General features: G+C 38.0%; 3 protein-coding genes and 1 non-coding gene across 4 annotated transcripts; 1 reads left to right on the forward strand and 3 right to left on the reverse strand.

The window, feature by feature from the left end:
• The first annotated feature begins 241 nt into the window (after positions 1-241).
• On the forward strand, positions 242-387 carry LOC117926324. The gene has a single exon (XR_004653110.1). It is a non-coding gene; the product is annotated as a small nucleolar RNA snoR137 (small nucleolar RNA).
• A 108-nt stretch (positions 388-495) lies between these two features.
• On the reverse strand, positions 496-3,748 carry LOC117910616 (protein SIEVE ELEMENT OCCLUSION B-like). Its single transcript, XM_034824747.1, has 6 exons — positions 3,651-3,748; positions 2,883-3,321; positions 2,426-2,535; positions 2,034-2,176; positions 1,423-1,917; positions 496-1,278 (listed from the first exon to the last, which is right to left on the reverse strand). Exons 2-6 carry the CDS (start codon positions 3,002-3,004, stop codon positions 652-654), a joined length of 1,497 nt encoding a protein of 498 aa, XP_034680638.1. The 5' UTR covers positions 3,005-3,321; positions 3,651-3,748; the 3' UTR covers positions 496-651.
• On the reverse strand, positions 3,046-4,086 carry LOC117915065 (protein SIEVE ELEMENT OCCLUSION B-like). Its single transcript, XM_034830634.1, has 3 exons — positions 3,868-4,086; positions 3,651-3,752; positions 3,046-3,321 (listed from the first exon to the last, which is right to left on the reverse strand). The coding sequence occupies exons 1-3, from the start codon at positions 4,084-4,086 to the stop codon at positions 3,046-3,048; spliced, it is 597 nt and encodes a 198-aa protein (XP_034686525.1).
• Positions 4,087-4,771: 685 nt separating this feature from the next.
• On the reverse strand, positions 4,772-8,525 carry LOC117904794 (protein SIEVE ELEMENT OCCLUSION B-like). The gene is made up of 7 exons (XM_034817592.1): positions 8,263-8,525; positions 8,074-8,181; positions 7,363-7,811; positions 6,919-7,028; positions 6,631-6,773; positions 5,889-6,380; positions 4,772-5,565 (listed from the first exon to the last, which is right to left on the reverse strand). The coding sequence occupies exons 1-7, from the start codon at positions 8,485-8,487 to the stop codon at positions 4,948-4,950; spliced, it is 2,145 nt and encodes a 714-aa protein (XP_034673483.1). The 5' UTR covers positions 8,488-8,525; the 3' UTR covers positions 4,772-4,947.
• Between the last annotated feature and the right edge of the window lie 18,586 nt (positions 8,526-27,111).

Genomic DNA, 27,111 nt, shown 5'->3' on the forward strand with positions numbered 1-27,111 from the left:
TAATGCAAGATATTTGGGGGAAATCGCTTTTGATAGGCGTTGCGTTTTTCGGTGGATTTCAATATCCAGAGGGACGCGTCAACGAAAGCGTAAATCAAACTCTGTCAATGCCTGTCTTCCCTTTTTTTTCATTCAGAGCCACGCTTTTGTCGTAGCTTGATCCAGGCTTTGGCTACAAACAAGTAAATATCCATTTTTGTTCTTCAAAATTCTTAAATTTTTTTTTGGGTCTGTAGTTATGGTTGCTTCTTACTGGTGAACTCCCTCTAGATCATAATGAGGGATGTTCATGTTTCCGAAGCATACACCAATCATCTTTGCCAGTATTAAACAGCGCCTGGTGCTTATCCTTATTCACCACCGCGCTACCTGTCTCCTGGTACATTTTTCCCTTTTCTTCCTTGTATTTTTGGGTTTATTATACCCCTCTACATTATTAGGGTTTTCAGTCCCAAGAAAAAGGTCCTCAAAATTAAGCATTTTAACCATTTTACATGACAACTAAATGTTTTATTTAGTTGTAATGACTAATGATAATACATCATAGACAAACAATCTAGATTTCACACATGAATAGTAATGGCAGCATAGGCAAACTGATAGTAGTGATTGGTCAGGAATGTTTCAAAACCGGTTGATAATAATAATGCCTCAATCAGTGCAGCAGCGATACATGATAAATTTCTCCATAGGACGGCCACACTCTGCGCAAGCTACCCTATCTGGGGTCCTGCCGGTGGTTCCTGGCAGGACGAGACGGTTGCAGTGGTGGGGGGTGTGAAGCTGGGGGAGGTAGTCATTGACGGCACCCACAAAGCCTTTGGTTGCTATGTTATTTTTCCACACGTGATAGTCCCTCAAGCATCCCACAATAGTGTCGCCCTTTGCTTTAGTCATCTGACTCATCTCCCCCCACCCCCTGCCGAACACAGCCCATCCATGATCCCCACCGTCAAAGCTAAGCATTGACACGATTTCCTGCATTATAGGATCTCTCTCTGCATTCTCCCCATGCTGCACCTTGGAGTGCCACATGCTTTCTAGCCGGGCCCAGAAGAACCATGCTGAATTTAGGTCTGGCAGTACATGGCTCAGGTTTTCCTGGGCAATGCTGTCATTGTTCTTCCGAACTTTCTCCCTAAGGTTGCTCTTGCCCACATAGAGCATTTCCAACTTGATATCTGCAGCGCTTTCAACAGCTTTTGCAACGTCAGTGAATCTCCGGATCCACTCTATATCGTCTCCTCCATACAAGCAAATGTATTTGCCTTCCGAGATCTGAAAAACAGAGAACGGTTTTGGCAAGTTTAGAAGTGTCACAATTTTCCCTTATGGCTAGGACTGTATCAAAGGATTACTAGTGGAATTCTCAAAAATGGTATAACAAAAAATGGTAGAGACCCATTGGAACGATGAACATACCCAGTCGACTATCATTGGGTAGATGGCGGCTGCCAGTAGCTCAATGCCCCATGTTACTTCCTTCCAGAGTCCTTCCTCCCTGGACTTGGAGAAAGGGAAGGCAACAGTAGGGTTCCAAATGTAAATCATGTGGATAGCGTTAGGGTTGACGACTCTTCCCATTGGGTCCAATGCCACTAGCATCGGCCTCTTGTTGAAGCCCCACACCTCCTTGATGTACTTGATGGCTGCTGTTTCCAGCAGTGAAGGGTGAAAAACAGAGAACCATGTCATCAATGCTTTTTGAGTCTCAAAATGCCTGTCCTTCTCTTCATTCCATGGGGTGGATCCATCAACCACTGGAAGCCACACGACCTCGTACTGGCTCTCTTCTTTGGTTGGATCCTGCCTTGACTCTAGGTACATCTTTTCCAGAATGGAAAGCTCCTGGTAGGGAACTTCAAGCTCTGAAATGAATAGCAACACATTCTTCTTCCACAGTACGTCGAGTCTAGCCTGTGATTTCAGAAAGCAGTCTCAGAAAATATGGTTTAGCCTTTCACAAATTGTTTTAACCATGTCTAGAATTGAGTAATATAGGAAAGAAGGAAAGTAGGCCACAGTTCGCAAACCCTTGTCTTGTTTAAACCATCAAATAGGGGCAGCTGCTCTGCCTTGGCGCAAATCAAAGCCCCAAGAATCTTCATGTTATCAATTTGGGGAGTCTTGAGGAGGTGCTCAATCATTTTATATGCCTCAATCTCTCTCCTTTCACCTGCATTACATTAAAAATTTATACGAGTGGAAATTTGTTAACCTTAGTTTCCAGCCAAAAAAGAGAAAAATGCAAAAGCTTATGGTAGAAATAGAACACAAGAACTCCGATAAATTTAAACCTACACCAAATCTTGATAAGCTATTGAGATTCATTTTTTTATTACTTAGTTTATGTAGAGTAAATATGATAAAAGGTTTATTTTGAGGGCAGAGGCGCTGAATGACATAAAAGGAGTATGGAACTCACGAATGTGTTGACGGCAAACAGCTAGTTGCTCTTTAAGGTAATCATGCATCTGGCTGAGCTTGTGGTCCAAGCTGGATAGGTACCAATCCTCCATTGTTTGGTCTATATCCCTGAAAGAAGCCAAGGAGATGAGGGGGGAAAATTGGTTTCCTTCTGTGCCCGATTTCATCTATCTTGATTCTTGTCCTTTTAAAATATATATAATTTAGATTGGATGGTGTTTGTTTTTTTTATTGCATAGAAGAAGTTAAAATATTTAGTCTTTTCTATTCAATCAAAAAAACAAATACCGTCTAGCCTAAGAAAAAATGGAAAATTTTCAAGTTAATGGATGGGGAAGATACAGCTACCCTACTTGGTGCATAGATGGGGATGCTCTTCCAGTCATTTGAATGATAAGTGGTGAGATATGGCATAAGGAATTATTTCAGAAATGGCAGAGCCAAGGACAACGTACTCTTGGCCCATGTCTGTAAGGCACATGGTTCGTTTTGTGCAGACCACCATACCATGGATGGTCCAATAGACAGCCGTGGGAATATGAGCAGCCGCGGTTGGCATTCGTCGCCCGTCAGTCATGTATTCTGATAGAAGCTCCCAGAACTCAACTACGCACTTGGTCACTTTAGAATTGTCTTGATAAGGTTGCTAGGCGCTTCAAACTTTGGCTTCCAAGGCTCCTTATCCGCCAACATGTCTGGTAATTGCTCAAGGATGGCAATTGATTTGGCGAGTGAGTTGGTGGGAGATGGCTGGGCAACCAGCCAAAACTTACCATAGGTCACAGAGAAAGCTGCTAGGGCAAGCACCACCTTGGTCTCCCAGGTGAAGGATGAAAGTGTCTTGAATACCTCCAAGGTCGCTGCATATGCACTTTGACCGCACGTGCATGATATCTGTCAGTAATGAATTTTTGCTTATGAACTTGAATCACAACTTTTTCAAAGAACAAAGCTATGCGTACGGTTCTTTCCTTCTGCCTTTAAGCAAGAGAAAAATGTTACAGAATCACAGAAGGAAGTGAACTGTGCCATCCACACATGAAAATGTACCACATTAATCTCAAAATTTTAATTATAGGATTCCGAGCTGAATTTTGGAATTTGCAAACATGTCAATTTTTCATAGATAGTGCCCTAGTGTTTGAAATGTGGTTGACGGGGAGGCAGAATTTTGCCATTAAGTGGTATCTTATTTATATAACCCTTGAGAATAAAAAAAAAACCTTGCAGGAGGTTCTCTTTATGATTTGTGCGAGATAGAGCTTGAGGAAGTCATAGTGGCCGTCGTAATCCTCCAGTAATTCATTGAGTTGTGTTTGAGCTTCCTAAACATGGAGTCACATTAATGATCCACAATATTCATAATAATAATAACTAATAATACTAAATGATGGGATATAAATTAAAGCATAGGTCAAGAGTCAGGACAGAGGTATATGCCTGAGGGGTGGCAGGGGTGTCGATGGTGGTAGGCAGAGCATTTTGCAAGATGTTCTCAGTGAAGCGGAGAAGAGGTTTCATGTCAATGTGGCGGCTGCTGCCATCTGAAGCATGGATGGAATGAATTTGATTCATGATTGGATTGTCAATCAGTGATGCTGACATTAATCGGTTACTCACGCTTTGCTGCATCTGGGCAGAGGTGGTCGTGTTTGCCATTTCCAAGTCACAGGCCAAATTTTAGGGGAAGGGCACAGGAGAAGAATAGGTTGGGTTGGCTTAGTTTTGGTTCGTTATGAACCCTTGCATATATATTGCTACGTGAAGAATAAAGGTCAGTGGAATCAACTACCTTACTTTTAGTATGTTACACTATTAGTACCATTAATGAGACTCAGAATTGTACCTTTCGTGAGGCCATGGTTATGGCGGACCCCGTTGATAACCGTGGCCCCACTCACGGCTGAATCAAATTTTCTTTCTTTTCACTAGCATGCCCATGTTACGCAACGAATGCCCTTGTACTCGGACAATTCGACATCGAAAATTTAACAAAGATTTGGAAGCTTAATTTTGGTGCGCTGGATTGAGAATGTTGAATGTGTGTTGGGAAAGTGATATCAATCCTATATTGGAAAAGAAGGAGAACCTCATGTGGCTACCTAAGGCCTGTCCAGCCGTGGAGAGGTAAGTTGAAGTTTACACCTGTCCTTTCCAAGAAGTCAGACTTCTGCATCCAAACAATGGAGCCTGCAATTGGAATGAGGCCTGCTGGGATAACATTTATAAAAATGACAATTTTTTGAGAACCCAATGGGGAAAAGGGGCATGGGTGATTTCACTGATTTGGAATGTGATGTGAAAGCATGGATATCCAAAATTAAGCATCTTAGTGACTGTTAAATTGGGAGGAGAGAAAAGGGCTAGTAATATAATTTAGTCATAATAACAATATCACATCTTACAACACACTCATCAGCAGCATTACAAGCAAATTAAAGAGATTAGACCCTACAAACAAAACACAATAAACATCAAATAAACTAGGAAATTAACCAGTTGTTGCATGATCCCGAAGGTTTAATCCGTGCAGCAGCGATACATAACGAACTTCTCCATTGGACGCCCACATTCAGCACAGACCACCCTCTCCGGAATGCTGCCTGTGGTTCCTGGCAGTATTAGACGGTTGCAGTGGTGTGGGGTGTGGATCTCACGGAGGTAGTCATTCAATGCACCCAAAAACCCTTTACTTGATACATTATTCTTCCAAACATCATAGTCGCTCAAGCATCTCACAATATTCTCACCCTTTGCCTTAGTCATCTCGCCTGATCCTTTACTGAATACAACCCATCCTTGGTCGCTGCCGTCAAAGCTAAGCATTGACACAATTTCCTGCATTATGGGGTCGCTCTCTACGGTCTTGCCATGCTGCATCTTAGAGTACCACATGCTCTCTAGCCTGACCCAAAAGAACCATACTAGATGTAGGTCTGGCAATGTGTGGCTCAGGTTATCCGTAGAAATGATTGCATTAATCTTCTGAATTTTCTCTCTGGGGTTGCTCTTTCCCACGTAAAGCATCTCTAGCCTGATGCCAGCAGCTCTTGCAATGGCCTTTGCAAGGATACAGAATTTCCGGATCCACTCCATATCCTCTCCTCCGAACAGGCAAATGTAACTTCCTTCTGAGATCTGAAAAGGGAAGTACCACCAGCCAAGGTTTAGGTATGGATAGATATATAAGATGGTACCATAATTTTTCACCATGATGGAGTACAGAGAGTTCAATGGTTTTAGGGTTTTGATCAGATCGACAGAATGTTTTACTTTATGAATTGCTCCTCCTATCAATTTGACATGATGTTACATAATTTTTGTTATAGAAGGAAAAGCATTTGTGCAACAGATAGGTTCTAGGAACAAATTCATGCTCTGTCCAGAGATCATGGCATTACTCATGTGTATTTTGGCGGGTATGCATGCATGGAAGTATAATCTTAGCATGATGAACGTACCCAGTTATGGATTATAGGGTCAATGGTGTCTGCCAATAGCTCCATCCTCCATGTCTCTCCCTTCCAGAGTCCTTCCTCCCTCAGGCTAGTGAAAGGGAAAGCCAGGCTGCCCCAGATCCACATCATGTGGATGGCATTGTTGTTGACAACTCTTCCCTGTGGGTCCAACACCACTAGCAGAGGCTTTTTGTTGAAGCCCCACATCTCCTTGATGTACTTGATGACTGCCAGGTCGATCGATGAAGGATGATCCACGGAGTACCATGGCATCATTGATTTTAGAGTCTCGAACTGCCTGTTCTTTTCCTCTGTCCAAGGAGTGGATCGATCAACCATTGGCATCCACACAACCTCATACTGACTCTCTGGTCTGGTTGGATCCTGCCGTGATTCTTGGTACATCTGATCCAGAATGAAAAGCTCTTCATGGGGAACTTCAAGCTCTGAAATAAATAGCAACACATTCTTCCTCCTCAATATATCAAGGCTAACCTGTTTTTTCATACAAATTGAGAAAATCTTAGCAAAGTAACCGTCCTCCAGAGAAGAACTTCAGTGAAAATTTTAACAGCCTTAATGTTGGACGTAGTGTCGTTCAAGGTTCATGATTAATTAATCATGATCAACATCCTCATATCTCTGTCCTTAACTACCTTCTCTTCAGTACAGTTTAATTTAACCATATTAATAAACACCGGGAGATGCATGTGGGAGAAGAAGAGAGTTGAGTCATATGCCACACCTTTCTCTTGCTGAGGCCATCAAATAGCGGCGGCTGGTCATCCTTGGCATAAATCAACACCCTAATAATCTTCATGTTATCAATGTGGGGGGTCTCGAACAGCCGTACAAGCATCATATATGCTTCAATATGTTTCTTATCGTCTGCAGTACATGACCATGATAATTTTTTTGGTCAAATAAGAGCAGCATATATTAGCTAGCTAGCTAGTATATATTTTCTGAACTACTACTTGCATGATATAGCCGTATGACTTCGTATTTAAAAAAAAAAAAGTGTAGGACTCACTTATGTGTTGCTGGCAAAGATATAGCTGGCTTTGGAGGTGACCATACATGTTGCTGACCTTATGAGCCAAGCCTGAGAGCTCCCAAGCATCCATTGTTGAGGCTATGTGCCTGAGAGCAGCCAAAGAGAGACCAGAAATCAAAACGTAACATGGTTTTGTGCACTTTCAGGTGAAGAAGCAGTAACCATTCCAAATCGCTCTTATGTGGTTTGCTCAAGTGAGCAAATATGGAATGATACGGAAAGGACAAACTGCTTAGATTTTGGTGAAGTGATGAGAATATAGGGATATCTTTCAATTCCATTCCTAGCTTGGACAAACTTCTGTGCCAAGTTTAGGAAAGTCATAATTTGACATAATATAATGTTTTCAGGATAGTCCTGCCTGATTAAGAACACGTATTTAAGAAGTGGATAAGCTTGAAATCGAGAAGGAGAACATACTCGTGGCTCATGCCAATGAGGGACGCGATCTGTGATGCGCAGGCGACTATACTGCGGATGGTCCAGTAAACAGCTGTGGGGATGTGAGCAATGGCAGTTACCATCGCTGGAGTGTCAGGGGTAATGTATTGGGGTGGAAGCTCCTTGAACTGAACTATGCACTTGGCCACATCCACCATAACCTTGATAAGGCTGCTAAGTGCCTCAAACTTTGGTTTCAAGGCATCCGTATGCTCCAATATGTCTGGCAATTGTTTAAGAATGGCCACTGATTTGGCCAGTGGGTTCGTGGGGTATAGGTGGGCCACCAGCCAAAACTCTCCGTAAGTGGTAGCAAATGCTGCCAAAGCTAGCACCACTTTAGCATCCCATGAGTAGCTCGATAATATGTTGAATACTGCTACAGCCGTTGCATGTGCATCTCCACCACTCGTACATTTGCACGATATCTATCATATATAATGAGTTCTTATTCATGAAATAAAATATATTTCTAAAACACAATTTTGTTAATTGTTATTACATGGAAGAATAAAGCTATATATAGTTCCTTCGTCATGCCTTTAAACTTTTGAAAGGAATGCGGGTTTGTAGAAGGTAATTAAAGTATGACATCGTGCGGGTTTGTTAAATTCCTACATAGTCGTGTACTATGAAAGATATCCTTGTACTTGAAAGTGTGACTAACAAAACATGAAGTACAAAACAAACCTCGCAAGAGATTTTATTTATCGTGTGCGCCAAAAGATCAATCATGTTGCTGGAGCCATCTTGGAGGGTCTTATCCTCCAAAGCATCCAGCTGCGCTTGAGTTGATCCCTACACCAGCAATAAAATAAATTAAATGACTGGGCATGCACAAAATCAAGTGAAAGAGCAAGTAGGGAGGTTTAATTATACCAGAGGAACGCCAGGAAGGGCAGGAGTGAGGGTTGTAGAAGAGGTTGTACGGAGCAATATGTTCTCAACAATGCGAAGAAGAGGTTTCACATCAAAGTCGCGGCCATCGGGAACATGGATGGCATGAATTTGTTTCATGATTCCATTGTCATCCGATGCAAACATCCGATCCCCGCTCCTTTGTCGCACTCGTTGCACCTTGTCAGGGATGAATGTGGTTGCCATATTTTGAGTTACAGGTATGGCAAGGACAAAAGAGAAGATAATTGGTTGTCTTGCTATGGACTTGCTTCTCCTGTGAACCTTATATATAGCTAATCCCTCAGTTGCTAACTGAAAATTCACAAGTGGAATAAAGGTCAATTGAATCAGCTACCTTGCTTCTGCAATGGTTTAAACCAGAGTAGTACTGAGGTTTAGAATTTCTACTTTTAAGAATGGCTGGTGTGTAATGGGTCCCGAGAACCGAGTCTTCTAACGCCATTAATTATGATGAGATCAATGCCTCAGGTTCCATGATTGGATGTTCTGGTTGATTCCAAATCGTACGGGTGTTTATAAGATTCAGGAGACGGTTCCAATTGGGAAATCCAGAAGTGGATTTACTATTGATCAACTTCCAACTTCCACACTTTCATCAAATCTATTTGTGGGTACCAAGAAAATCTGAAACTGTACTTGTAAATCGTTATCCAGTGGCTATGTTTGTAACTTTTAAGACGGCTGCTGTTCCTTTTGTTGCCCTAATTTGGATTTTATGACGTATGCAAGCAAACAAGCGTCAGCCAAACATAAAGCTCTTTCATTATGGGATGCTGTATGCTGGATAAATCACTTTAATAACGCAAAACATATGCTTCCTTGTTTGATTCTTTGAAGCCTCCCACAACGATCTCCAGTTCTTGCCAATGGTCCAAATTGAAAGTGAGGAAAAGCAAACAGGGATCGAGCTCGAGGGAATTTTATTTTCTTTTTCTTTTTCTTTTTCATTTCTTTCTTTTCCTTTTCTGGTTCGTTCTAATTCAATATCCAAATACGGGTCTTTGCTTCAATGCTCCACTTCAAAGGCCAGTCACTTTTCCACTGTAACATGTACTCTAAAATTTTTTTATGCTCCATTCATGAAACGAGAATTTTTATAATCATATGTGAGAGAAATTCTGAATTACGAAAAGCACTGATCATCATGCTTAATCCTTCTATCCTTGTTTACATGAAGTAGAAGAAGGAAAAAGGAAAAGCTGGGAAATCTATGTTTTAAAAATATGTGACGTCTGCGTCACAATTTTTTCTGACCGACACTGCGGATTCAATATGAATCATGAACTCTGAAATTTAAACTGGGTTTGGTCCCGCCTCCGTTGCAGACACCCGACCCAAGGGTGAGGCCGATCCGACTGCTGAGCCCAAAACAAAATCGCCTGCACGCACTCTGAACCAGTAGCAATGGGTTGGGTTTACTATCTTTATTTGAGTTATGAACCATACGGGTTTAGTGGGCATCATTGATTCGTCCTACCCTTTGTTTGGTTATTTGGAAAATTCAAGGGAAAATGCATAAAAAAAAAATTTAAGAAAAATCCGAGAAAAAGTAGGAAACTTAAATAAAAAAAAGATTTAAAATTAATAAATATCAATATAGACTACTTCAATGTCATTTAACTTTTTTATATAAAATTTAAATAATTTGAAACTGGATAAGTTTTTAATAAATTTTAATTATATTTTATTTTCCTTTCGTGTTTTTTTATCTTTAATTCTCTTTTATCCTATGAACCTTGAAAGTGTGGATCTTGTTTTATGAAATTACCTAAAAATGGGTGAATAGGTAGTCTTTCTTTTATATAGCACAAACATTGAATTTGTAATACTTTTGTTTTTTCTTTGATCAATATATTTATTCAATAGTTAAAACATGAAAGCATAAGTGCACGGTTATATGTTGACTAGAAGGTACCTTTACTCCAAGGGTTTTATTTATATTAGTTAACACCTACACTCACTTGCACGTCTGCAATGAAGCATCATCATACTCCTTTGTGAATATGTCGACAATTTAAGAGAGTGTGATCAACTACCACGATCAATATATGAACAAAGTATCACCTTTGGGAGTGTTGGTAATACTTAGAAATAATGGTAATAAACTTTTAAAAACACAACCAAAAGTTGTATTTATAGATGAAGAAGGTTCCTAGTGGGCCAAGCAATGTAAGGCAACCAAAAACAAAAAAAAAAATAAAAATGGAAAGCTATAACAAATATAGGATATTTGCGCAAAACACAACACAAATGCTGGAGCTTTCTCCATGGGTGCTTGAGAACTAGGATCACTTTAGTGCTCCTTATAAGTGCTCGATCTCTCCTTGTTAATTTTTAATTTTTTTCATTTTAGTCTCGAGCTTGTTATGTCATTAAGCTCATATTACGCCTTTACATGCTATTATATGCTTGAACATAGATATCGCATGGTGTTCACCTCAAGTGTAGGGTTGTCAATTGCAAGTAATAATTTAACAAGGTGAATCAGGTATTGAACCACGAGGATTGACTTTAATGATTGAAAATGATATGATCAAAGGAGTTTAAAAAATAAAATTTGGAAATGCAACCGTGCATGATAGAAAAAAAAAATGGTGGCACGAAGATTTGTTTATAAATAAAAAATGAAAAAATTAAGTTTGGGTTTGTAAGAATGGAGAGATTAATCAATAAGGGAAATGTAGCCTTGATTATCACTCTATGGGATTCAATGCATGACTTGTTGAAAAACACAAATGAATTCCATCATGGTAAGTCCAATTGGAAGATTTGTACTTTGAAAACCTTTGAGACATTTATCAAACTTGTTGTGTTAAACCCATATTCTCTCATTCTCTATGCAAAACTCTCTTTTATTTCTCAATACAAGGTTAAAAACATTTTTAAATCTAGGACAACACAATAAATCAAAGGAGATTCAAACTCTAGGTATTTGGTGTTTCAAGCATAGGAATGACTAAGAAAAATCATTTTAGGCTCTAGATCATTAGGGTGCATGCAAAACTATCCTAAAGATTTTTAGATATATGCAATGGAAACATTAACATCTAAAAACCTGTAGATTTAGGAGTATCAAAACAATAAATGTAATCTAAATGTTCCAAAATCAATTCAAATTAGCAAAGAAGTTGTCGTGGATCTTGAATACCTTAAGATCCTTCACCTGATGACTATTTTTCCTATATCCTGGCATGTGAGGATGGTGGAATACTCTCTACGGGGATGAAGGCTAGACTCTCTCTCTTTCTCTCTGAAAAACTAAATAGCACAAATGTAAACCCAAAACCTTAAGGGTGTTTATATATATGCTTACCTGTGGACTTACATGACTTGAGTTCATCTTGGGTTTAGGTCACTTAATATAACCCATTGTGTCCTAATTAATTAATTAACTCTATTAGACTTTAATTAATTAATTAACTCAATTAAAAAAACCCTATTGGGTCAGGCAATGTATAGTAATTAAATAAAAACTTAATAACAAAGAATTTGGAAAGCTAACAGATATAGAATATTCATGCAAAACACAACACAAACAATATTTGAGCATTCTCCAAGGGCACTTGGTTTTTCTAGTTTAGTTTCAAGCCCTTTATGTTATTAAACCTATATTACGTCTCTGTATGCCATTACACTCTAAACAAACTCAACCATGTTTACCCTAACATCTCTATGAATATATGAATCAATAATGATCCTGTGTGTTCAAGGCCAATATAAGTCCTAGAAAATATGTAGAATCAAATTTAAGAATGTTTGGAACAAAATTTTTAATATAAACTTCTTAATCTAAATCACTAACAAACCTAATTTTAACTTTTTTTTTTTTGTACTTTTGTTTATGTTAGAGGTATATGATCAATCCCTTTTTCTTTTTCTTTTTTTCATATGGTCTACAAGTGACACTCATTTTAAAAATGAGTTACATCACATACCACCATGGATCTATAGAAGGACTAAATGGTAAATAATTCAACAAATAATGCATTTTCTTCTTTCCTTTTCCCTCTCCGGGTAACCATGCCAATAGTCGGCTAAGAAAAATGATATTGCTCAATTGAATTGGCACAAAAAAATTGCCACTGCTGAATTTTCATGGTGAAAGATGTTGAGAATTTCATTTGATTCGCAAATGCTTTCATGTAATATTTTTAGCTTGTGCTTATTATAACCATTCACCAAAAATACCAGGAGATGGATGTATGATTTGTTAACCAAACTTTTATAAACTTTATGTGGAAATAATTATTTAAAAAAAAAACAATTTTGGATGCATAAAACAAAATAAATGGAAGTACTAAAATAATGATCATATTCTTACTTTAATCCATGATACCAATAACACTTTTGAAGTAAGATTGAGTCACTTTGTGAATTGTATTGTCAAGGTCTTCAACTCACTACTCTCATTTAGTGGATGTGTCACTTGTGTGGTATATATTGTTAAAAATAAAACAACAAAAAAGATATACGAATGAGAAAGTGGCTTGGAACCTCAACTTATAAAAAGTTGTACATCTCTTAGTCTTCTCATCAAAGACTATATAAGAGTTATACTCATTATTTACACTTATTATGTACAAATTATTAGGTAATGGTGGGTTATGAACTTGAATGCATCTCTATAATTGCATAGGTTATACTTTTTCATTTTCCTCCATTACTCATAAACATAATGTACTAAATAAATTTCATAATGATGGAGTTACAAAAGTTGTAACACCACATTTATATCATGAGTTAAATTTTCTAACTCTTCATTTATAATTTGAGTCTTCCATTCATAAGACTCTTGGATGCCCAATCAATTGATTCACTTACCTATCAATTGATACCCGTAAATAATATTTACACAAATGTAATTATATATGACTACACATTATAGGAAAAAAGCTAACAATCTCTCACTCGACCTACATAATTATATTTGTAATAAATTAAAACATAATATGACCATAACAATTTCTCAAAAATAGGCATCTCTTATGTTAAGATTATGTTTCATGGAACCACTAACACCAAATCATTGAAATGATTGGATCACACAACGATCCAATATTCTTCAAGAATTATAGTACTAGCACCTCCATTAACATGAATCAATGACTTTTATGACATTAGCAACATTAAGGTGATAATGTTAATTCATTCACATAATGGTCCAATCAACTTTTAAACATCTAGATTGTGCACAAAATGGATGTATAAAAGTAACATAATAATCATCAATATATCATAATCAAGAACTTTATTCTCATTATAATGTGATCATATACATTACACTCTCAATCAATCTAAAATTGACAAACTTGCCACCAAGCTCACGCGCGCAACATAATCCATAAAAACTTAGGTGGAAGACCTTTTGTTAATAGATCTGCCAACATGAGTGTATTTTTAATGTGTTTAATAGAGACAACTCCATTTTGAATTTTCTCCCTTACAACCAAATACTTACTATCAATGTGCTTTGATCCTCCTGTAGTCTTATTATTTTTAGAGAATCGGACAACAGCACTATTATCACAATATATTCTCAATGGTCTCATTATCGAATCAATAACATGAAGCCCTGAGACAAAGTTTCTCAACCATATTGCATGACATGTGGCTTCGTAACATGCTACATATTCTGCCTCCATTGTAGAAGAAGCTATTAATGATTGTTTATGGCTTTTCCATGAAATAGGTCCATTTGATAACATAAAAATATAGCCAGATGTAGACTTTCTGGTATCCTTATAGCTGACATAATCAGAATCAGAATAACCAATAATCATTAGATTATTTGTTCTTCTATATGTAAGCATGTAGTCCTTAGTCTCTTGCAAATAACGCAATACTTTCTTAACTACTTTCCAATGATCAATACTTGGATTACTTTGGTATCGACCAAGCATGCTTACCACATAAGCTATGTCTGGTCAAGTGCAAACTCGAGCATACATGATACTCCTTATTGCAGAAGCATAAAGAATTTTTTTTTCCATTTGTTTCTTTTTAAGATCATTTTTGGGACATTGAAGTTCACAAAATATGTCCCATTTCACAATAGGAGCAACACTGCTAGAACAATTTTGCATGTTGAATATTTTAAGAACTTTTTCAATATAGTTCTTTTGGGATAATCCTAATAATCCACGTGACCTATCTTGATGAATTTAAATTCCTATCACATAAGATGCTTCACTAAGATCTTTCATATCAAAATTCTTTGATAAAAATTATTTGGTTTCAAAAATCATTCCCATATTGTTGCTAGCAAGCAACATATCATCAACATATAATACAATAATACAAATTTTGCTCCCACTGATCTTAAGGTATATACATTGATCCACTAGATTCTCTTTGAAACCCAAAGTGATGAGAATTTCATGGAACTTAAGATATCATTGTCTAGAAGCCTGTTTTAGACCATATATGGACTTTTTAAGTTTACATACCATATGTGCCTTGCCTTTCATCCTAAAAACCCTCAGGTTGATCCGTATAAACCTCTTCATGCGAGTCACTATTCAAAAAGGCAGTTTTAACGTCCATTTGATGTAACTCTAAGTTAAAATGAGCTACTAAAGTCATAACTATTCTTAAGGAATCTTTCTTGGAAACAGGAAAAAATGTTTCCTTATAGTCGATTCCTTCTTTTAGAGTGTATCATTTTGCAACTAACCTGACCTTGTATCTTTCGACATTGCCCTTAGAATCATGTTTGGTTTTAAAAATCCATTTACAACCAATAGTTTTAATCCATTTGGGCAATTCTACAAGATCTCAAACTTCATTATCTTTCATTGATTTCAACTCTTCTTCCATAACATAAAGCCATAGAGTTGTTTTTCATTATTGATGGCTTGATTATAAGAAGTAGGATCATTTTCCAAGCTAACATCATAATCACACTCATTAAGATAAACTTCATAGTCATTTGATATAGCAGGTCTTTTCTCTTTTTGTGATCTACGTAAAGATACTTCTGTAGTTGGGACATTCTCATTTTCATTACGAGAAACCTCTTGAGTCACACCATATTTCATCATTGGTGTTGATTGATTACTACTCAAAAAGTGCTATTTGATAGCTTCTAATTAATCATTTTTAACACTTTTGAGTAGTAGTTAGTGCCTTTTAACCCAATTAGCATGTTAAGGCCCCTTGCAATCAATTCTAATCAAATTGTGTAAGTTTTGGTGTTTTTGTTAGTATTTTGATCACCAAAGCATTATGAGATTAAGGAGAGTTTTATGGAATTCTTGGAAAAGAATGGGAAGCTCAGAGGCATGAAGAATCAAAGCTTTGAAGCTCTTTTTCCATAAGCAAAGTGGGAATGCAAGGGGAAGCAAAGAGGATCCGGCCATGAAGCATTCTTGATGACAGTCACTACAGCCACTTTTGGAGCACTTCCTGAAGTCCAAATTATGCATACTATATGTCATTTGAAAGCTTAGGAAGTCAACAATCCAATGCTTCAAACCGTGTGCAATTTGGATCTGAAATGAGGAAGTTACAGCCTTTGGAAGACAACTGCTCCAAGCTGAAGGAAGGATTCAGAAAAGTGCTGCGGAATGGTTTCGCAGCCTTTTTGCACAGTGCTATGGTCTTCCCCTGAAGCTTCACGCCGCGATGGAAGCCAAGCACCACAAGATGGAAGTCAACTTTGTGAAGGTGTTGAAGCAGCTGGTTGCTATGAAGAAATTTCGCAGCTCTTCTTGTGCACCTGCGAAATTTCGCAGACCTCACTTGTCACCTGCGAAGTGGTCCTGAGTGCTTCCCGATATTTGTAACCGACACTTGGAGATATTTTTCATTAGATTTTTGTTGCCCAAATGCCCAAATTCTCCTTGTAAGTCACCAATGATAGGTTTCCTTAGTTTTTAAGCTAGGAATTTGGCAAAATATCGAGGGAATAGCTATCATTGTAATTTTGGTTTTAGGGGAGCCCGAGGAGCCTGTTCTGGGGGTGTTAGAGTTTTGGTTACAGAGCATCCTTTGTACAATTTTGGGAAGGAAGTAAAATACAGAGCACTTGCTCTGCTTTTCATATATATTTTTGTTTTCTCTTTCATTTTCATTTTCTTGCTAGCCAAACATTCTCTGAGATGTTTTCTCAGAGGATGAGAGGCTAGGCTCTTTGTCTCTTGGAGCTAAGGTAACCGGGTAAGTTTCCACATGCATAAATTGGAAGTTTTGTTGTTTTAGTTTTTAATGAAGAGAAAGTGTGACCCGTTGATGGTTTTTATCTTTTTAGTTAACTTAAAACGCCTTTAAATCACCTGGGCCAACACTTGGTAAGGTAAGTGATCTCCATCCATGGAGATTCACTAGTTTACCCCTTGCGAGCCTTTGGGAGGTGAGTTGAAGGTAGGATTTTCTAGAATTGCCAACACTTGGTAAACTTTTGGACTCCAAGGAGACATCCATTAGTTATCTCTTACGAGCTTGTGAAGGGAAATCCAAGGTTAAAGATCACCTTGAATGGCAAGTGCTAAGTGAGAGGTATGAGCCATTGCAAGTTGCATCAGTGAGAGGGATTTAGTGTTTGAACCCATTAATGGGAAGCATATGTACAATACCGGTTGGAGAAGGAACTATATGTTAATTCTCTAATGCGAGGAAAAGAAACAAGTGACCGGAACTCTTTTTTTTTTGCATAAGGAATCTGAGCCTAGTGATCTAAACTCCAAGAAACACTTTTCTTTCTAAGTAAAATCAGTTACTACTTTTGGTTAGCTTAAAACCTTTCCTTTTTCATTCAAACATTTTTATGTTTTCTTTTAAAGCTAACCTTGAAATGAAAAGGCACCAATTCAGCTTTGAATTAATATCATTTGTGAAGTGAAAACCCATCTAGTGAATGATCCTAGAGCCACTATGCTATAGTAGCTTTGTCTTTGCTACCCTAGTTCATAGTGTTATAGGTTATAAATATTGTTGATTACTCTCGCCATCAAGGAGCACCAGCTGGACACGAACCAGTTGAGACACCAATTAGGCATGAATCAAATGGCGCCGTTGCCGGGGATGGTGCCACTTTGCAGTGATATGATCTTTTGAGAACACTTGTGATCTTCATCACAAGTTTGGTGACTTTTCTTTTCTTTTTACTAACTCTTTTTAATTGTTTTTTTTCTTTATTTATGTTTTAGTTAACCTTTCAGCTAGTTTTAGTTAGTCTTAATTCTTTGAACTGTTTTTCTTTTGTTTTCTTTTATGTTCTCTGTTCTTAATTCACAATTTGCTAGTTGTGCATGTCATATTGAATACGAGATAGCAGAGGAAGCCATGAACTTCATGAGTTATGTGGCTGAATTTTCAAGAAGATGGGATGAACCAAATGCTAGAGATATGGGAAGAATGATGTCTCAACCTAAAGCTAAGGGTGAAATGTATATTTTGAATGATGGCATGGACATGAAGGCAGAGATTGCAGCCATGGAAAGAAGATTGGATGAGCTAGAAATGAAGAACATGCAAGAAGTGCAAGCCATCTCTCAGACACCATTGCAAGCTATGCCTTGTGCCATTTGTCTATCTTATGAGCACTTGGTTGAAGAGTGTCCTATCATTCCAATGGAGAGGGAAATGTTTGGTGATTGCAACACCTACAATTCCAATTGGAGGGACCATTCAATATTCTTTTGAAAACCACAGCCACCTCAGTACCAGCAACCTGCTCAAGCACCTCAGCAAGCCTCAAACCTTGAACAAGCTATGATGAATCTTAACAAGGTCATGGAAGACTTTGTTGAAGCTAACAAATCTATCAATGCTCAGCTCAGTCAAAGAATTGACAGTGTAGAGAGTTCATTGAACAAAAAAAAAAAAGGATGAAGTGCAACATGATCTATCTCAGAAGATAGATAATCTCCAAGATTCAATCTCAAGGTTTGCTAACCTCAACACAGTGCAAGAGAAAGAAAACTCTCCTTCTCAACCTTATCAAAATTCCATGAGTATCCATGAAATGGAGGCTAAGGAGGGAGATAAAGAGGTTGATCTACCCACATGCAAGCTAGAGCATGAGGTAGAGAGTGAAACAGAGAAAGAAAAGAGGGAGGAAATCAAAGGAAAGAGAAAGGGGAAAAGGATAGAGAAAGATGGCTATGATGTTAATGTACAAGGAGAACCACAGAGGATAGTCATCAAGGAAGAAATGAAGAAACACATGCATCCGTTTTTTCTCCAAGCTTTGTATGGCAAAAAGGGAATTGGTTTTGTTGCCATCATACTCAGCAAGCCTCAAGTGAGAGATGCAAACTTCATATGGGATCCGGGCAAGCTAAATCAGGATCAAATTTTTTGATGGACTTAGTCTTTCTAAAGACTAACTAGTCCATAGCTTTTTGTTTTATTTTTTTACTTGTTTTAACTTTGATTTCAATGTTTAAATTTTGATTTCAATGCTTTAATTTTGATTTTAATGCTTTAATTCTACTTTGTTTTGATGTAATATAGGTTTTTGGATGATCAAAATCAAGAGGAAATGCAAAGGAAGAAATCGGGAAGAAATCGGAGCGAAAACAGAGCAAAAACAGAGCAAAAAACAGGGGAAAAACAAGGGTCTGCGAGATTTCGCAGCCTCTGCGAAATCGGCCTTTTGCTGCGAAATCACTTCGCAACATCTTTGAGCCCTCTGCGAAACCGATGTTTGGCACACGAGTGCCATTCCGCAGCACAGGAGCCCCCATTTCGCAGCTGCGAAAGCGGCTGCGAAGCTCCAAAGCATGAAATCCTCCATTTCGCAGAGAAAGCTCCATTTGGAAGGGTGTTTCGCAGCTGCGAAACTGATGTTTGGCACACGAGTGCCACTTCGCAGCACAGGAGCCCCCATTTCGCAACTGCGAAGTGGTCTGCGAACCACTAAGGCGTAAAAAGCCCCAATTCCGCAGCGATTTCTCAGCGATTTCTCCATTCTGCGGGGTGTTTCGCAGCTGCGAAACCAACTTTTGGCACACGAGTGCCATTCCGCGGTACAGTGACCCCAATTTCGCAACTGCGAAGTGGGCTGCGAACCACCAAAGCATGAAAGATCCCATTTCCGCAGGGAAAACTCCATTTCGCAGAGGATTTCGAAGCTGCAAAACCAACTTTTGGCACACGAGTGCCATTTTTGCAGCACGGTGACCCTTATTTCGCAACTGCGAAACGGTTGTGAAGCATAAAAACTCCCAATTTCGCAGCCAAAGTCCCAATTTCGCAGGGTGTTCTACAGCTGCAAAATGGCTGCGAAGCGTAAAAACTTCCAATTTCGCAGCCAAAGCTCCATTTTGCAGGGCACTTTTGGGCTGCAAAATCACCTCCAAGCTTCGAAATGGTTATGAAATGATCTCCAAGCTTAGAAATGGCTGCCAAATCACCTCCAAGCTTAGAAATGGCCTTCAAATTGTGAAATTGACATGTAAAATGGAGGGAAGTTTGCAAAAACACCTTGCAAAGCTAAGGGAAGTTGCTAAAATGCCAACAGAGCCCTGCGCACCAGCTGAGTACCCTCTGGAACTCATGAACAACCACTTTTCTCCATTTCAGCCATGGCCAATACTAGAAGACAGCCCCGCGCACCCTGAGATCATACACATAAAGCCTCTCATTCCATTTTTTACCTTCTTAAACCATCAAATCCCATAGCTACCAACTGAGAGCTCCAGTTGAGGAGACTATGCCACCTAAGGAGACTACCAGAACAAAGGTTGAAGTTCTGATCCAACCCACTCAAGAGGCCACCACAGATGCATCAGCTCCACAGGACCTTACCATTACTTGATCATCTCTTTACTTTTTGTCTTTATATATTATACATAGCTCCATGTTTTGATGTCTTATATTCTGGGATTGGATGTATTATTGATGATACATCATATATAGACATCATTCTTGTTTAAACTTGGCATTTTTCTATTTTCTCTACTCACTAACTCTTTTGTTTTTTTGAAACATGTGGTTTCTCCTATACGACTCAAACTCCATGTCACTCAAGAGGTACCACTTCCTCCCTATTTTTTAATCGCTTTTGTCACATTGAGGACAATGTTCAGCTTGGTTGGGGGGAGAGTTGAAGAAGTAAGTATTGCTATTAATGCTAAGTTATTTTGGTAATTTAGTTGCTTTTTGCTTAATTTTTAAAATTTTTAAGTTTTTTATTCTACTCTCCATGGTTATTAAGGAAAAATTTTCAAAATGAAAAGGGAGAAATTGAATTTTTGTCTTTTTACTTGACTTAGAGTTTGTATTATGCTTACTAAAGTTGATGAATTGTTGAAACATCTATTGAATTCAACCTTAGTTCTTCCACTTTAAGCTATCCACACGCTGTGCACACTAGGTTCCGATTATAAGATGAAAAACTATTTCCCTCTTGACTTAGGAAAATTTTAGACTTGGTACCTTTGACCTCATTTAATAGTGTTGGGACACCTTGTAAAAGGCCAATGAGCCTTTGGAAAAAAAAAAAAGAAAAAAAGAAAAAGAAAAATGTTTACCTGCCTTGAAACCCGAGCAAGGTCTGAGGGGTATATGGTGAAAATCTTTAAAACCTGGTGCCCTAAGCCTTCATTGGTTGGGAGTCACCGACCTCAATGCTCGTTACATGGGTGAATAGGTGGAGTTTAACATACTGTAGGTGCTTGGGTATTAAAAATTCATTCTCAAAAGTCCGGGGTGAAATCCGAGGAGTTAGTGGTTGAAAAATCCTTAAAGCTTGATGCCCTAAACCTTGATTGGTTGGGAGTCATCGATGGACCCCCGTTACATGGACAATTTAGAAAAGAATACCTTTAAGCCTTATACTCCTACAATGAAAAAAATTGTGAAAAAAAAGAGGTGCGTTCTTAGCCTATTGGAGGTTGATTAGTTTGCTAAGCTTTGAAAAAAACCAGGTTGAGGGGAGAGATTAGTTTGACATACTATATTCGGAAACTAATAAGTAACACTTAGATTTTTGTGGAAGAGTAAGGTTTGGACCTTTGGGAGTGGAAATTATTTTGAAGCTTAAATTTGCATAATGTCTTCTCTTTAAGAATTGTGATTAGACAAATTATTTGACAACTCTTGTTGAAGTTTGAGTTTTATTTCTTTAATGTTCCATGTGAGAGTTTGATCAGTCATGCCACTTAAACATTTTTTTGAAGTGATCAGCATGATGTTGTAAATTATGGTACTTTTATTTTATTTTTCTCTCCTTCATTGCTAAGGGACTAGCAATATGTCGGTTGGGGGGAGTGATTACTACTCAAAAAGTGCTATTTCATAGCTTGCAATTAACTCTTTTAAACACTTTTGAGTAGTAGTTATTGTCTTTTAACCCAATTAACATGTTAAGGACCCTTACAATCACTTCTAATCAAATTGTGTAAGTTTTGGTCTTTTTGTTAGTAATTTGATCACCAAAGCAATCCAAGATTGAGGAGAGTTATTTGGAATCCATGGCAAAGCAATGAAGAGCTCAGAAACATGAAGAACCAAAGCTTTGAAGTCCTTTGCCATAAGCAAATCCGGAATGCAAGGAGAGAAGCAAAGAGGAGAAAAACAAAGAAAGAAGAAAACAGAGGACTGCAGCTGCAGTCTTCCTTCGCATTTTTGGAGCACTTCCCGAAGTCCATTTTCTACATGCTATATACCATTTCAAAGCTCAGGAAGTCAAGAATCCAATGCTTCAAACCGTGTACAATTTGGAGCTATAATGAGTAAGTTACAGCTGTTGGAAGATGATCACTCCAAGTTGAAGGAAGGATTCAGCAAAGTGTTGCTGAATCACCCTTTTGTTGCGAGATATTTCGCAACATTTTTGCACAGTGCTATGGAGTTCCCCTGCAGCTTCACGCCGCGATGGAAGCCAAACACCTCAAGATGGAAGTCCGCTTTGCAAAGGTGTTGAATCAGCTGGTTGCTATGAGGAAATTTCGCAGCGCTTCTTGTGCACCTGCGAAATCTCGCAGACCTCACTTTTCACCTGCGAAGTGGTCCTTAGTGCTTCCCGATATTTGTAACCGACACTTGGAGATATTTTTCATTAGATTTTTGTTGCCTAAATGCCTAAATTCTCCTTGTAAGTCACCAATGATAGGATTTCTTAGTTTTTAAGCTAGGAATTTGGCAAAAATATCTAGGTAATAGCTGTAAGTGTAATTGTGGTATAAGGGGAGCCCGAGGAGCCTGTTCTGAGGGGGTGAGAGGAAGGGGATCCTTTGTACAGTTTTGGGAAGGAAGTAAAATACAGAGCACTTGCTCTGTTTTTCCTATATATTCTTGTCTTCTCTTTCATTTTCATTTTCTTGCTAGCCAAACATTCTCTGAGGATTTTTTCTCAGAGGATGAGAGGCTAGACTCTTTGTTTCTTGGAGCTAAGGCAACCGGGTAAGTTTCCTCATGCATAAATTGGAAGTTTTATTGTTTTAGTTGTTAATGAAGAGAAAGTGTGACCCGTTAATGGTTTTTATCTTTTTAGTTAACTTAAAACGCCTTTAAATCACCTGGGCCAACACTTGGTAAGGCAAGTGATCTCCATCCATGGAGATTCACTAGTTTACCCCTTGCGAGCCTTTGGGAGGTGAGTTGAAGGTAGGATTTTCTAGAATTGCCAACACTTGGTAAACTTTTGGACTCCAAGGAGACATCCATTAGTTATCTCTTGCGAGCTTGTGAAGGGAAATCCAAGGTTAAAGATCACCTTGAATGGCAAGTGCTAAGTGAGAGGTATGAGCCATTGCAAGTTGCATCAGTGAGAGGGATTTAGTGTTTGAACCCATTAATGGGAAGCATCTGTACAACACCGGTTGGAGAAGGAACTATATGTTAATTCTCTAATGCGAGGAAAAGAAACAAGTGACCGGAACTCTTTTTTTTTTGCATAAGGAATCTGAGCCTAGTGATCTAAACTCCAAGAAACACTTTTATTTCTAAGTAAAATCAGTTACTACTTTTGGTTAGCTTAAAACCTTTCCTTTTTCATTCAAACATCTTTATGTTTTCTTTTAAAGCTAACCTTGAAATGAAAAGGCACCAATTCAGCTTTGAATTAATATCATTTGTGAAGTGAAAACCCATCCTAGTGAACGATCCTAGAGCCACTATGCTATAGTAGCTTTGTCTTTGCTACCCTAGTTCATGGTGTTATAGGTTATAAATATTGTTGATTACTCTCGCCATCAAGGAGCACCAGCTGGACACGAACCAGTTGAGACACCAATTAGGCATGAATCAAATGAGGGTTCCGTTGTCGGAAGTAAGTATTGCTATTTGATAGCTTCTAATTAATCCTTTTTAACACTTTTGAGTAGTAGTTAGTGCCTTTTAACCCAATTAGCATGTTAAGGCCCCTTGCAATCAATTCTAATCAAATTGTGTAAGTTTTGGTGTTTTTGTTAGTATTTTGATCACCAAAGCATTATGAGATTGAGGAGAGTTTTATGGAATCCTTGGAAAAGAATGGGAAGCTCAGAGGCATGAAGAATCAAAGCTTTGAAGCTCTTTTTCCATAAGCAAAGTGGGAATGCAAGGGGAAGCAAAGAGGATCCAGCCATGAAGCATTTTTGATGACAGTCACTGCAGCCACTTTTGGAGCACTTCCTGAAGTCCAAATTATGTATACTATATGTCATTTGAAAGCTTAGGAAGTTAACAATCCAATGCTTCAAATTGTGTGAAATTTGGATCTGAAATGAGGAAGTTACAGCCTTTGGAAGACAACTGCTCCAAGCTGAAGGAAGGATTCAGAAAAGTGCTGCGAAATGGTTTCGCAGCCTTTTTGCACAGTGCTATGGTCTTCCCCTGAAGCTTCACGCCGCGATGGAAGCCAAGCACCACAAGATGGAAGTCAACTTTGTGAAGGTGTTGAAGCAGCTGGTTGCTATGAAGAAATTTCGCAGCTCTTCTTGTGCACCTGCGAAGTGGTCCTGAGTGCTTCCCGATATTTGTAACCGACACTTGGAGATATTTTTCATTAGATTTTTGTTGCCCAAATGCCCAAATTCTCCTTGTAAGTCACCAATGATAGGTTTCCTTAGTTTTTAAGCTAGGAATTTGGCAAAATATCGAGGGAATAGCTATCATTGTAATTTTGGTTTTAGGGGAGCCCGAGGAGCCTGTTCTGGGGGTGTTAGAGTTTTGGTTACAGAGCATCCTTTGTACAATTTTGGGAAGGAAGTAAAATACAGAGCACTTGCTCTGCTTTTCATATATATTTTTGTTTTCTCTTTCATTTTCATTTTCTTGCTAGCCAAACATTCTCTGAGATGTTTTCTCAGAGGATGAGAGGCTAGGCTCTTTGTCTCTTGGAGCTAAGGTAACCGGGTAAGTTTCCACATGCATAAATTGGAAGTTTTGTTGTTTTAGTTTTTAATGAAGAGAAAGTGTGACTCCTTGATGGTTTTTATCTTTTTAGTTAACTTAAAACGCCTTTAAATCACCTGGGCCAACACTTGGTAAGGCAAGTGATCTCCATCCATGGAGATTCACTAGTTTACCCCTTGCGAGCCTTTGGGAGGTGAGTTGAAGGTAGGATTTTCTAGAATTGCCAACACTTGGTAAACTTTTGGACTCCAAGGAGACATCCATTAGTTATCTCTTGCGAGCTTGTGAAGGGAAATCCAAGGTTAAAGATCACCTTGAATGGCAAGTGCTAAGTGAGAGGTATGAGCCATTGCAAGTTGCATCAGTGAGAGGGATTTAGTGTTTGAACCCATTAATGGGAAGCATCTGTACAACACCGGTTGGAGAAGGAACTATATGTTAATTCTCTAATGCGAGGAAAAGAAACAAGTGACCGGAACTCTTTTTTTTTTGCATAAGGAATCTGAGCCTAGTGATCTAAACTCCAAGAAACACTTTTCTTTCTAAGTAAAATCAGTTACTACTTTTGGTTAGCTTAAAACCTTTCCTTTTTCATTCAAACATCTTTATGTTTTCTTTTAAAGCTAACCTTGAAATGAAAAGGCACCAATTCAGCTTTGAATTAATATCATTTGTGAAGTGAAAACCCATCCTAGTGAACGATCCTAGAGCCACTATGCTATAGTAGCTTTGTCTTTGCTACCCTAGTTCATGGTGTTATAGGTTATAAATATTGTTGATTACTCTCGCCATCAAGGAGCACCAGCTGGACACGAACCAGTTGAGACACCAATTAGGCATGAATCATTGATACATCATTAGATGTTAACTTTTTAAACTCAGTTCTTCCACTAAAATATTCATTTTCTAAAAATACAGCATGTCTAGTTTCAACAATTTTAGGACCCTGATCATGACAATAAAATCTAAAACCTTTTGATGTTTCAGGATAGCCAATAAAATTACAACTTATGGTTTTAGAATCCAATTTCTTTATTTGTGGGTTAAAAATTTTAACTTCAACTAGACATCCCCATACATGTAAATAATTCAAATTTGGTTTCCTACCTACCCATAACTCATAAGGAGTTTTGGGTACAATCTTATTAGGAACACGATTGAGAATGTGAACAACAGTTTTCAATGCTTCACCCCACAAAAATTCAGGCAAGGTTGAGTTACTCATCATACTTCTCACCATGTCAATTAGAGTACGATTTCATCGCTCTGCTACACCATTTTGCTCTGGTGTTCCAGGTATTGTGTAGTTTGCAATGATACCATGCTCTCTTAAAAATAAGGCAAAAACACTAAGATGTTGACCTGATTCGGTGAACCTACCATAATATTCACCACCTCTATCAGATCTTACACTTTTAATTTGCCGATTGAGTTGATTTTCAACCTTAGCTTTATAAATCTTAAAAACATCTAATGTTTCAAAATTTTCACGAATAAGATACACATAAGAATACCTTGAAAATTCATCAATAAAACTAATAAAGTACTTATGTTCATTGATGGTTGGAATTGAATAAGGTCCCCAAATGTCAGAATGAATACATTCTAACAATTCAGTAGCCCTTGAGGCACCCTTTTTCTTAACCTTAGTGTATTTTCCCTTTATGCATTCAACACAACTAGTAAAATTAGAAAAATCAAATGAAGTCAAAATTTCACCTTTAATAAGACGTTTCATCATTTCTCTTGAAATGTGACCCAATCGCTTATGCCACAATACAGATGAATTTTCATTCACTCGATTTCGTTTGTTAGAGAATTCATACACATGATAAGATAAAAGAGACTGTGAATATTTGCAATCTAAATTCAATGAAAAAAGATTACCATGTAAAGTGTCGGAGCCAACCAAACAAGAATTATAGAACAAGGAAACTCCATTATTTCCAAACTTTAATTCATAACCATAAGAATCAAATCTTGGAACTAAAATTAGGTTTCAAGTAAAAAATAGGAACATAAATTGTATCTACTAAATCCATAATGAAACCAGTATCCAAAATTAAACGAAGAGTACCAATAACCTCAATTTTCACTTTTGTTCCATTTCCCAAAGTAATGGTTCACTCTCATTTACTTAGTCTTTTGCTTGTAAGGTATCTCTGCAATGAATTTGTTATGTGAATGCTTGTACTAGTGTTAATCCACCAAGAGTTTGGTGGTATATCAATTAAATAAGATTCATAGGACACTAAGCATTGAGTTTTACCTTTCTTTTCCAACCAAGCCTTAAAGTCAGAACAATATCTTCTTTTGTGATATTTCTTGTGGCAAAAATGACATTGTATCTTATTTTCGTCCTTTTGCCCATTGTGAGATACATCATTACCTTGTTTTTTTTTTTTTTTCTTACCTTTACCTTTCTTAAAGGATTTTTTTATTTAGACCAATAGTGAGGTGAGCCATATCGGGCTTTTCCACTTTATGCCTCTCTTCTTCTTGAACACATATGACAATTAGTTT

The sequence above is a fragment of the Vitis riparia genome, chromosome 1, assembly GCF_004353265.1.
Source record: "Vitis riparia cultivar Riparia Gloire de Montpellier isolate 1030 chromosome 1, EGFV_Vit.rip_1.0, whole genome shotgun sequence".
Lineage (NCBI taxonomy): Eukaryota > Viridiplantae > Streptophyta > Magnoliopsida > Vitales > Vitaceae > Vitis > Vitis riparia.